At 41.8% G+C, this 13105-nt stretch overlaps 1 protein-coding gene across 1 annotated transcript in view; it reads left to right on the top strand.

Moving 5' to 3' along the window:
- ITPR2 (inositol 1,4,5-trisphosphate receptor, type 2) overlaps positions 1–13105 on the top strand; it is a 326434-nt gene that overhangs the window by 187677 nt on the left and 125652 nt on the right. Inside the window, exons 35-37 of the mRNA XM_015429433.1 lie at positions 4090–4280; positions 6179–6321; positions 10783–10891. Of these exons, the coding sequence (XP_015284919.1) occupies positions 4090–4280; positions 6179–6321; positions 10783–10891 (443 nt within the window). The remainder of the gene's footprint in view (positions 1–4089; positions 4281–6178; positions 6322–10782; positions 10892–13105) is intronic.

Genomic DNA, 13105 nt, shown 5'->3' with positions numbered 1-13105 from the left:
TACATAACACCTAATTGGGGGGAAAAGTTGTCCCGCATCATTTCTATTGCTTTTAATAACACCACAATAAATTGAATTGATAAGTCACATTTGCCTCCTAACCATTGTTGCATTTTAATTGGATGCGGCTATAACAAGGAAATGCCAATAGTGGAAGTGCATAGTTTAAAAATATTGCAGTAATGAAGCAGCAGGGACAATAATTATAAGTAATTGTTAGTTGTACAATGGATAGTTTGACACAAGTCTGTGCGTAATGCAAAAAAAAAATTGAGGGTGATCAGAAAAAAATGACAGCAGGAAATTTCTTTGACATTAAGTAAAATGGAGGGACAGTGGTTAGAGGCTATGGTTTTGTTTTTTTAGGGGAAGGTGGCTTGCTTAGTAACACAAAAGGTCTCCTGCCGCAGGAGCTATCGATTCTCTGTTTCTAACCAAACCAAGCAGATCTTGGGGAGTCCTCCCTTCCTGTAGAGTGAGGCCTGAGATAAACAAAGCACAGGCTGAGGCAAGACAACATTAATCCATGGAACTTTGCGCTTGTGTAGCGTCTCACTGGAATTGTGCTGTTACCCATTCAAAGCAGCTGTTCCTGCTGTGTAGCTCCTTTACACAGGTAGCAGCCCAGTTCCAGTGAGACACTGTATGAGTGCAAAGTCTTATGGATGAATGTAATTTGGCCTCAGTGGCCTTGCATTTAAATCAAGTGTCAGATCCCAGCTTGTCACAGGTTACTTCTCCCCCACCCCTCCCCAAGTTAGCATCAGATGTATTAAGGCTGAAGATGGACACATTTTCTGAAGTGTGGTAGAAATGTTTTATTTTATTTATTTATTTCTTTTACACATTTGCTGCATTCCAAAGCATTTATTTGTTTTGTTTTGTTTTATTTGTTTGTTTTGTTTTGTTTTATTTCTTTTACACATTTGCTGCATTCCAAAGCATTTATTTTCAGAGCACAGAATTTCTACCATGTTGCAGAATATTAGTTTTCACTCTGGGATTAACTCGCCTTCTACACTCGAGCTGTAGCTGCCATGACCTCCCCCATTTCAGATGAGGCCAAAATACAGCCAGAATTATGTGCAAAGAATTTCTGTTGATAGAGGGGCTAATGTTTGAATCTTTAGCACTGTAAGCCAATCCTCTTAGGGCTGAGCTACATGCTATGGTTTCTTCTGTTTGTTTTACTCTCCCCCCCCCTGCAAATCTGGATTCCAAGTCTGTTTTATCAAGAAGGAGAGGAATATGGGGAGAAAGAGAGAAATTTGTATTGGGCTACTTTTAAAAGCAGTTTGGGGTGCCTTTCTCTAATGGGAAAATGTGAGGGGATGAAAGGGTTAAAGACTCTCCACCATGCTATTCTCCTCCTTGTTAAAGCAATCCTGGCAGCTAAAAGTCCTAAAGAAATGTTTAAAATAAACATGGAAGAGACCATAATGTATAGCTGAATCCTTAGCTGTGTAAGACCTCTGTCTTTCCAAGTATTGTTGTAACAAGTCAATCTGTATGAAGAAAGTTTATATTAATACCGTGACAATTATTTTGAACAAAGTTTGAGTCCAGTGGCACCTTTAAGGTGAACAAAGTTTAATTCTGGGTATAAGCGTTTGTGTGTATGTACACTTCATCAGATACCGTGAAACAAAACTTCTTCAGCCATTACATATAGGTAGAGACAGGCTGGGGGGTTAGTTGCCAGGAAGGGCTAGTTAGAATCAAGATGCATAAGTAACTGGGTGATTACAGCTAAGATTGGATTAAGGCAGTTGGTAAAATCTGCGAGTGGCAGTAAATTAGTATATAAATACAAGAGTTAACAAGCAGATGTAAGAATGAAGATTGAGCTTATACCCAGAATTAAACTTAGTTGTTCTTGAAGGTGCCACTGGACTCAAACCTTCCATTGCTTCAGACCGGAATTATTTTGAAGTTATCATTTGGGGCAGGATGGGGTCGTGAATAGAGTTCCCATTCCCCAGGTGGGAGCAGGGGATCTCCTGCTTTTGGGGGCTTCTGCCCACCGCTGGCCAGCTGACCGGCAGGAGAAACCCTGCCCCCAAACAGCAACGTCGCACAGCAATGTCCCTGACACAATGACGTCATGTGGAAGTGATGCCATCATGTCAGTGGCATTGTGTGGCAACGCTTTGGTTTTTGGGCAAAACTCTATGGTTTGAGGGCCATTTTACCATAGAGTTTTGCCTTCAAACCAGACCATTGCTGTGCGATGTCCACAGTGTGATGACTTCAGTTCAATTTTATTGCATAGAGCCAATGGCCGTTACAAGCAGTAGAAAATAATATACAATAAAATACGGTACAGTTCAATCAGATTAAGACACTATAAAAGTTACATTTTAAAACATATTTCATAAAAAAAGGAACGCCTTTCAGTGATGTATGTTGAATACTAGTTAAATTCTTAACTGGACTATGCTGACACTAGCTTGGTTCGAATTTTCTTATTTTTATATATAAAAATAGTCTTCACTATTAGGTCGTATTCAGAAGGTATTATTAGACGTTTCCAATAAGATGCAAATAAAATTCTAGGTGCAGTTACTACATGAATTATAAAATGTCTTTGGTTTTTATCAGAGTCATCTGGTACATAATTCAATAAAACAATTCTGGTTGAAAAGTATTGAAATCTGCGAAACTGTGTATAAAAGTATGTACCATAACCCAAAACATTCGGACTATATCGTATGTCCACCACATATGGTAGAACATACCCACATCTTTTTTACACTTCCAGCGGTTATTCGACATATTGCTTGGTTCGATTTTCTTTGCTGCTAAGGCAAAAAGGGCAACCTTATAGGAAACCTCTGGCTCTAAGTCAGCAAGTGAAAATATAACTTTTCCCATCACAGTGCTGAGGCCTAAACTGGCTAGGATTGTACCTAAGAATCCCTTTCTTGGAAATGAATAAAGTAGACAAGCCAACAGATAATGGCACAGGTCTTCAGGATCTAGGCCTCCACCTATGCAGAGGTGCTGAGCAACTGATGTTTGGGTATAGCAGCCTTCAAGCATAGCTGTTTGCGTTGTTTGAAAACGAAAGGATGTAAAAGCTGAGCGTAATTTTAAAAAGGAAATCTTGGAACGATATTGTGCCCTAAGGGGATCCAATGTAATTGATTTATACCAGGTTGAAAATCAATGCCAAACCTTTAAATATCTGGGTATCACTTTTAGTGACGCACTCTCCTGGAAGGCACACACAAAAATTATAAAATCAATGGAGGCAATGGGGGCAATTCTTCAATTTTACTGTTTCAAAGGGGGTTTCCAGATAGACCCAGCCTTAAAGCTCTTTGAGAGTAAGGTAATTGCCCAACTCCTCTACGGTGTGGCGGTTTGGGGATGGAATGATGCCCTGATGGCAAACTTGGAGAGAATCCAGAACCTTTTTCTGAAAAGGTTTTTAGCACTACCTCCAAATACCCCAGCTGCGTTGCTGAGAGCCGAATCAGGTCTCCCTTCTCTTCAGGCACGTACACACAAAGCCTTTTTTAACTATTGGCTCAAATTGAAGAGCGCCCCAGCAGATCATCTTCTAAGCATTTGTTTCTCTACAAGTCTAAAAGATCCTAAATGGCAATGCAATTATAACAAACACCTTCAAATATATAATTTGCCAGATGTTGTCTGAGGAGCTTTTCAGCCCGACTTTAATGGTAGGGTGCAAATATACGCACATTATGCTGCTTTAGATAGGCAAGTCACCGTGTACATATCTGCCTGAATGTTTCCAGGAGAGAGGAGAGTACCATCAAGATTGGGGAAAATACTATTGTTTTACACTACTACATTCCTTGTTGGCAAATTAGTTGTAAAATAGAACTGGTTTTCCACTTTAATTTCCAGTGTAAACAGTATAGTGCTTTTAACACAAAGATGCCAAGGCCTGGACTGGAATGCTTCTACTTTGTATCCAGAGAAAATAATGGCCAATATCTGCTTTCAAAGTTCAGGCTGTGACTTGCAATTGGTTTCTAAGAAGAACCATTTCCAAGAGCAGCCCCTATCTTGTTAATCAATATCCATTTGCTTTCTTATTATGCATGTGTTCTTCTCAAGCAAAGAACCGTGGCATTGCCATTCCAGTGGATTTGGACAGCCAAGTCAATACATTGTTCATGAAGAGCCATACCAATATGATCCAGAGAGCAGCGATGGGCTGGCGAATGTCTGCTCGCAGTGGTCCTCGTTTCAAAGAAGCCTTGGGAGGACCTGCCTGGGATTATAGGAATATCATTGAGAAGCTACAGGTATTGTGGAAAATGGTGAATACATGAACTGTTTATTAGTATTTAAATGTATGCAAGGTATTCAAGGTTATAAATGCTCAGGGTTATGGTGCCAGAAAAAGGGACACTATGCCCATTCTTAACATTGTCTGACCTTGTAGCTCTTCCAGTTCTTTTATGGTCTGATACAGTGATACTCAGTGGCTTGGGAGTCACATGTGCCTCTCTGATGTGCTCTTCTGAACACTGCTCCCCAAGGCACCCACCCCATGTCCAGGAAAGTGGGCAATTTCTTTAGAAGTTGAAATCATTTCATCATTACTATGGGTCCAAGATTCAACCCTTTTATTTTTAAAGTGCCATACAACTTGTCCATGATGATTATATCAGGGCTGGGCAGATGTATGGTCTCTATGTATGAGTCTTGGCTGACATATGCAGCTGAATAAGGTGGATATATGGGACATAAACAAAACTCCCAGTAGTGAGGAAAGACAATCCTAGATGCTCAGAGATGCTGTACTAATTAAAAGGGTTTTATCATATATTGTTTGTTCATGTTTGGGGTTACGTATGTTATTGTCTGCGGCTGGCACCCACACACCCTGCACTCACCTCTGCCGATGGAGCCACCCCTGGGAGTCACTTACCAGTGGGCTCTGGTAGGCAGCGATGGCAGGAACTGAGAGTGGAGAAGCAGTGGCCCCAAAGTGAGAGTGGTGAAGCCAGCTGGCCCCAAAGAAGCCAGAAGATGCAGCGAAACAGTGGTTGGAGGAGTTGCAGCCAGGCATAGTACGGCAGCAGACAGGTCTACCACAGGATGCCCAGCTGGAGGAGTGGCAGCCTCACCTGTTGCACAGATAGGAGGCACCTGAGTAGCTGAGGCCCCACTGGTGGACCTCCTGATGGCACCTGGTATTTTTGGCCACTGTGTGACAGAGTGTTGGACTAGATGGGCCTTTGGCCTGATCCAACATTGGCGTCTCTTATGTTCTTATGTGGGACACGGTGACACCAGCACAGCCAGCAAGGGAGTTGGGGCTAGGGTCTGCTGAACAGGGGATAGGCCCACAACTGGACACAGGCTGGGAAGAGTTTTAGGGGAAGGAGCAGGGGAGAGAGCCTTGCTAGGCGTTCATGGGTGGGAAACAAGGGCCCTTTCTACACTCTCCTTTTAATCCATGTTCACCGTGGTGTCCTCCAAGTGATTCTGCACTAAAATCAAATTCAACCTTCTTATTAATCCAGTTTTTTTTCTTTCCATTCTGCACTAAAATCAAATTCAACCTTCTTATTAATCCAGGTTTTTCCCCCATTGTGTATTACATTACCTCCTATCAATGATCAGCCCGGTTTCAGCTTGCTGTTGCCCCGGGTTATTTGGATGCTGTTATGCCATGGACTTAAATTGCCTTGACTCAAACACTGAGAAAATCTGGAGTGGCAGGCAAATGTGGAAAGGACTAGGGCCCTTGAAAGCAGCCCAAGAGGGTGGGACCGAAGAGGGGAAAGGTCCATCTAGGAGCCCCATGGGCCCTGGGGGAGTAGGAGAGCTGGGGTGTCCCACTTTCTTTTTCCCATGGGCACTTGAATGATTTTCTATATGAGTTATTCTTTGGGGATATCTCTTTTTTGTATCTTTGTTCTTAGGTTCCATACTCTTGTGATATTTATTAATCTCGTATTCCATGCACCGTTCAGAGTGCATCGAAAATGCATATAAACCTGTTTCAAATAAAAATGTTTTAAACATATTTAAATATTTTCATCTTGCCAGTCCAGCTGAACATTTCAGGTGATGAGATGATAAAAACTGAACGTTTATCTGCTACTTAACTAGACAGTTCCTGGAGACTGTCCTATAGAATTCCCACCTATGTCCATGTTCTGATAACCTCCTTTTTGGCTTTGTTGTCTAGGATGTGGTAACTTCCTTGGAACAGCAGTTCAGTCCAATGATGCAAGCTGAATTCTCAGTGTTGGTTGATGTTTTGCGTAGCCCTGAGCTGCTCTTTCCTGAGGGGAGTGATGCTCGAATCAGATGTGGAGCTTTCATGTCCAAGTAAGTGCCTGAAGCAAGTTTGTTTTCATATCTTTCTGCAGAACAAAAAAAGCCTTGGGAGTGTTTGGATTCTAACATATGCTCACCCTGACCTGGATGGGCCAGGCCAGCCAGATCTTGTCACATCTCAGAAGGGTTGGCCCTAATTAGTACGTGGATGGGAGACCACCAAGGAGCTCCAGGGTTCCTACACAGAGGCAGGCACTTGCTTTGAAAACCTGAGAGTGTCACCATAAGTTGGCTCTGACTTCAATTCAATTCAGTTAAGAACATAAGAACATAAGAGATGCCAATGTTGGATCAGGCCAAAGGCCCATCCAGTCCAACACTCTGTATCCCACAGTGGCCAGAAATACCAGTGCCATCAGGAGGTCCACCAGTGGGGCCAGGACATTAGAAGCCCTCCCACTGTTGACCCCCCCCAAGCACCAGAAGACAGAGCATCACTTGGCCCAGAGTCCCTATCTATACCTTGTGGCTAATAGCCACTGATGGACCTCTGCTCCATATGCTTATCTAATTTCCTTTTGAAGCCGTCCATGCTTGTAGCACCCACCACTTCCTGTGGCAGTGAATTCCAAGTGTTAATCACTCTTTGGGTGAAGAAGTACTTCCTTTTATCCGTTCCGTTAACCTTTATTAGCATAAAAATACCTTAAAAGAGGATTACTATAAAAAAGGAAATATACATTTAAAACCATATAGAGCCATATATATGCTGAGCATTTTACCGACTACATAATATTGCATAGTATTGCATAAAACAATTACTCATTGGTAGTTTTCCTGCCGTAGCTTCATCGCTGATTGTAAAAACATGGCTACGTTCATTGATATTTCCGGAACAGAGTCATTTAGAAGATGGTGCACTTTTAAAGCATCAGGAAGGTTTGTCATGTTGGCTAAGATAGGATTTAAATATCTAGAACGTAAATCCACATAAAATTGACAATGCAAACAAATATGCGAAACAGTTTCAGTGCATCCAGAGTTGCAATGGCAAAGTCTATCCACATATACTATGTTATTATATCTCCCATGCCATTGAATCTTGTAGAGAAAAGGCCGTACGCTGTTGCACTGCTTGTATACCAGATAGATATGGGGTCATTCGGCCTACCGTGAGGGGCATCTCAAAGTTCAGGGGAGAACAAGATTTGTTGGCTAAGCTGAAAAGCCTTTGTGTTTCAATGTCAAGGACTCTGCGTTTAATCATCTGGAAAGCGCCTGTAAATGGAAGCATAAACAGTAAATCCAATGGGATACCCATGGTACTTATTTATTCTCAATGTATGATAGCCAGTTAGACATGTTTGACTCTGTGAGCATTTGTTGTGCATGGCTCCCTTGGTCTACATTGTAATGTAGACGCAGCCAATATTTTACTGTCGTAAGCCACGCACCAGATTCCACTGAATGTAACCCAGTTTCTAAACATAGAGCTGCATAAGGTACACAGCACAGCATTCCCATGATCTTTTGGAGAAATTTAGATTGAACACGTTCAGTGGTGCCATTAAGTGCGCTTATCCATATTGGAATGCCGTACATGAGCTGGGGAATTACTTTGGCCTTGAAGACTTTTAATGCAGCTGGTATGAATGGATTGCCTCTGGTATAGAAAAGTTGGGAAAAGGCGGAAGCATTGATGTTAGCCTTATTTATTGCTGAGTTACGTTGCACAGCCCAAGATGCATTATACTGGAAGTGCAAACCTAAGTATCTAAAAATTTTAATTTGTTCAATTGATTTGCCTCCAATTGTCCATTTGAATAGTTTCCACATTTTGGAAAAGACAAGTATTTTTGATTTTTCATGATTTAGAAGTAATTTATTTGTTATAAAGTATGAAAGACATCTATTTAATTAGCATTTTAGACCAACTTTGGAGCAGGACAATAGTACCATGTTGTCTGCATATAATAACAGAGGGACATGGACAGAATGCAATTTAGGAGCATGGCCATCAACAGCTTCAAGGTAAGGGGAGTTGGCTCTGACTTGACAGCACTTTTCACCACCAACTTCTGAAGTAGAGAAAGGGGCTAGTTTTTCTACAATTCCATCTGACTTTGTGCCACTGTCCTATTTTAAAATTCTCTTGAATTATGGGAAGAACTAAGGCATGTTTCCATGTATTGGATTAAGAACATAAGAAGAGTCCTGCTCGATCAAACCAATGGTCCATCTAGTCCAGCATCCTGTCTCACACAGTGGCCAAACAGTTCCTTTGGATGGCCAACAACAGGGCATAGAGGCCTTCCCCTGATGTTGCCTCTTGGCTCTGGGATTTAGAGGTTTAGTGCCTCTGAATGTGGAGGTTCCCTTCAGTCACCATGGCTAGTAGCAACTGATAGACCTATCCTGCCACTGCTAGGCTTATCCTCCAAGAGTCTATCGAATCCCCTTTTAAAGCTGTTTATTCCTGTGGCCATCACTACATCCTCTGGTAGTGAATTCCACATTTTAATCACTCTCTGTGTAAAGTAGTATATCTTTTTGTCTGTCCTGAACCTACTGCCCACCAGCTTCATTGGATGCCCTTGAATTCTAGTATTTTGGGAGAGGGAGAAACATTTCTCTTTGTCAGCTCTCTCCACACTGTGCATAACTTCATAAACTTCTATCATGTCCCCCCTTAGTCATCTCTTTTATAAACTGAAAAGTCCCAAACTTTTCAGCCTTTCCTCATAGGAAAGGTGCTCCAAGGGGTCCCTTCATGAAGTTCTCTTGTGTGATGAGGGAGCTTCTACTGACAAACACTTTTCATGTTGCTTGGCAACACTGAAACTCCAAGGAGTCCATGCTGTGGCTCCTTCCCATGCCACTGTTTCCTTTTTCTGGGAGGGGAAATGCTGCTGTGGGAAGAAGCCACACTGTGGATCCCTTATGCTCCCAAGCAATGTAGAGCCATGCTTTCATGGCTTCTGTGCTACTTCAGTCAATATCAGAAAGGTCCTCCATGCCCTCAAGCATGGCTTGTATATCCCAAGCTCCTGGAGTGCTTCAGCAGTACTTCAGCAGGTTTGCTAAAAAAGACACACACCCTTCGGTTCAGCTCTTAATGGCACTGTGATGACCTGGTGCTTTCTCAGTTCTCCAGTCTCACCTGTCACACCTTTCAGTAGCAGCGAGCAAGTTGATTTTAGTTAAACGGTGTGAATTGTGACTGGTCAGTAAGCCAATGTTAACAAATAACTGTGCTGGACTATGTGCAGCTATTATAGAAGAAGCCTGGGGCGGTAGAATAGGAATCTGAAGTAATTTCTATTGCTTTCACCCTCCTCTTCTGGAGTGATTCACACCAACACCTTCTTTTCATGACACAAAAAAATGTTTATTATCTCTTCTTTAGAAAGGCTTATGCTATTGGTTAAGTGGATAAATCAAGGAGTGTAACAAGGTGTCAGATATTTATGGTAAGGAAGAACAGAGGCTCTGTAGAGAGAGAGAGAGAGAGAGAGAGAGAGAGAGATTTCACTTAGAACTTCTCACCCCAAGAATTTCAACATATTAAAATAGGGTTAGCTTATCTCTTGGGGTATTTCCCACAGTCTCCTCACAAGTTATTAACCCACTATTTCCTTAAGATAATACAGGATACCCCTCTATTTCTGATTCTTCATCAGCTCTTGAGCCCTATGTACCTCTGCTATAGATGTCTGAATTCTTTTCCTTCATCTGGCAAAGCTCAACTACCGAACTAATCTCCTAACTAATCTTGCCAAGCCCTGTCTGAGGAGATGGCAGACTTTCCCTCCACATAGCTCCCCACCCAGAGGCTCCACAGCCTCTCACTGGCTGATGGCACTTAGTATCTGCTTAATCCCCCTGTAGGCAGGGATTTACTGGGGTGCCTGGTGGGTGGAACTAGAGGCTGTCCATTGCAGGTGCTCAGTGAGTTTAGTATTGCAAAGTACTTGTGCTGTACTCTAGGAGACACTGGGATATGTGAGATGTTGGGGGGTGTCCCACTTCTAGACTTGGCTGCCTCCATTTCCCCCTCCCGCAGGTGGTATTCTAATGCTGTCAAAAAACATAAGATTGGTAGTGGGCCTCTGTCATGTATTTAGTTTTGATGGAAGATATTCCACAGTTGTATGGAAGAATGCACAACAAACAAAAGCCCAGTTTCTAACTTATGGGGCTTCCAATAGTTTTACATATATGCAAACAAACTGATGGGTGGGGTGAAAACCCCTTTGGGCTTTCTGTTCAACACCCTGAGAATCGTTGAAATGTGTAAGCATATAATGCACTGTGTTCCTGACTAAGGTTGTAATTATATGTGTGAGGTGTTGGGAGCTGACTGAGATGTAAATAAATAAAAATAGTATAGCTTGAACAATGTTAATTGTTAGCTTTTGTAAATGTAATGAAAGGTGACTAAGAGCTCATCAGAACTGGTCTTATCCCATAAAGGTTATATTTAGTGCTACGTTTTTGTTTCATTTTTTTAAGGTTGATAAATCACACAAAGAGGCTAATGGAGAAGGAAGAAAAACTCTGTATCAAAATTCTGCAGACTTTACGAGAAATGCTCGACGAGAAGAACAGCTTTGCGGAAGAGGTACATGGGGCATCTTAGTTCTCAAGAGCACAAATATTTGTGGTATTTGCCTGGGCATTTCAGCAAAATCTGTGAAAATCTGGTGTGTGAAGGATGACAGATTTTTGGTTTTCCATTGTAAAACAGCTTTTGTGTCTGAGGTAAAATGTGAGTTATCTCCAGATGCAAAAAGAAAAGAGAACTAGTCATGGTCTTTACTGTAATATAAGCATCCTGTGCAGATATGCTCAGCTGGCATTCGCATTAGCTCAGGAGCATGAATCTAATTTGAGTTTAATAAGCCTGAAAACAAGTGCTTTCCACTGAAATCTGTTTCATACTTGCTATTATTATTCAAGAAGAGTAGTTCCTTAGTAAATGCCAAGACTCTGCCCTTCAGTGTCATTCTAGCTCTCTTTCTCAGTTGTTCGATATGTGGCCCACATTTGATCAGTTCTTCTGCCTGCATTATTCTGAACATGCTTTTTCTTGCTGCTGGGAAGGATCCTGGACCTGGGGCATCCAAGAAGTAGGATTTGAATAGCCGGATGACTTTGAGCCACTGTGATTCCTATTGTTACTGCCAGCTGTGACTCCTTGAAATAACATTCTTACTATCGTATTAAGCAGTCAACCAAGTTGGGGTGTCAGTGAAGATGAAAAAGCTGCTATCATTTTTATATTAGGTGCTTTTTATATTCAATGTATATATTGAAACCTATTCATCAACAATTAGTTGATTTCAGCGAGGCAGAGGAAAGGCTCCTTGATATTTGTATGTTAAAGCTCTGATGTGGGGAAACCACTAGAGGGTGTTGGTTTCACAAATGTCACCTGAAAGTACACTGTGGGCTGAAGAGCCTTAGATGACCCCAGTGGTTTCAGGGATGAAAAGGGAGATATTGCTAGTTAATGGCTTTCAAAATGACAGTGATTTCTCTTTTGGGCTGTTTTTTCTTTAATCCCCAGATCCTCCACTTAATTAAGCTGAATACCAGTGCAAGGAGGCAACATCAGGGGAATGCCTTGGTCACTATGCCCTGTTGTTGGACCTCCAGGGGAACTGGTTGGCCATTGTGTGAGAAGGATACTGGTCAAGATGGACCACTGGTCTGATCCAGCAGGGCTTTCTTGTGTTCTAATTAACAATGCAAAAGTTGTGCACTTTTGTATCATGTCATTAGACTTTCTCTTGCATACCACTTGTGTGAATCATAGATTCTCATTGAATTTGAAAGTAGTTAAGAGTAGTTCATTAGATGGCCTTTGGAACACTCTTTTCTGTTCGTACAGAAATTTTACATTACCTCATGCTGGTCTGTACTGTTGTGTAACCAACAAAACAGCCCGTTAAACACCCTATGATCCCCTTGGGGCCAGGGGCATGTTCTGCATATTTGATCCATCTTCCCCATTTCTAACTATAGGATTATTTATTGGCTTGTTTCTTTGTATATGCACATCTTTGCATAGCAGTTTATGAAAAGATATGAACAGGAGGAGAACCTGTCTCAGAGACTTGGTTTCTCCTTACACCGTTACAAAACTGAGTTAGTGATAGCAGCGAATATATCTGTGTCAAGAGTCTACAAATTAGCATTTTTTTGTACACCAGAAAATTGTAATTTCTCTGTTGGTATTTAGCCTTAAGTATCCAAATGCTATATTCCTTAGGGCAAAAATACATATTACGTGAACTGATTCCCATGTTCATACTGGGACTGACATTTAAAACCTCTCAGTTGCCTTATGGAGCTTCAAATTCTGCAGGAGGGAAGGGGGAAGTGCGTCAGACTTCCCTCCCATGCTGTTTTCATCAGTAGAAGCTGCCACAGGGGGGCTATTTGTCCCTTCTTTGAGCTTCAGGTGCCATGAGGGAGCCATGTGGAGCCCAATGAACAGGCAAACAGCACCCCCATGGCAATTTCCAATGACAAAAATGGCATGGGAGGGCAGGGGCCAAGCATTATTTGGGGAGGAGGGGCAGTGCAAACTTGTGCCCAGGCTAGCCAGATCTCATCAGATCTCAGAAGATAAGATTGTTCTACAATTCAGGAAGATGTCCACTTTTGTTTAATAATATCACCCAGCCTTAGAGTTTGTGAAGTATTTTTCCTATTTTGTAACTTCTTTGTCATGAAAAAGGGATTATCCTATCAATGTATTATTTTTTTAAAAAAAAAAAAATCTAATAAACAACATGGCTGCAAAGATCAGGCCAGTTAAATTTGCAGT

This window comes from Gekko japonicus, unplaced genomic scaffold (genome assembly GCF_001447785.1).
Source record: "Gekko japonicus isolate JY-2015 unplaced genomic scaffold, Gekko_japonicus_V1.1 scaffold169, whole genome shotgun sequence".
Classification (NCBI taxonomy): Eukaryota; Metazoa; Chordata; class Lepidosauria; order Squamata; family Gekkonidae; genus Gekko; species Gekko japonicus.
The sequence above is the reverse complement of the archived record's forward strand: the minus strand, read 5'-3'. Positions and strand labels throughout refer to the sequence as shown.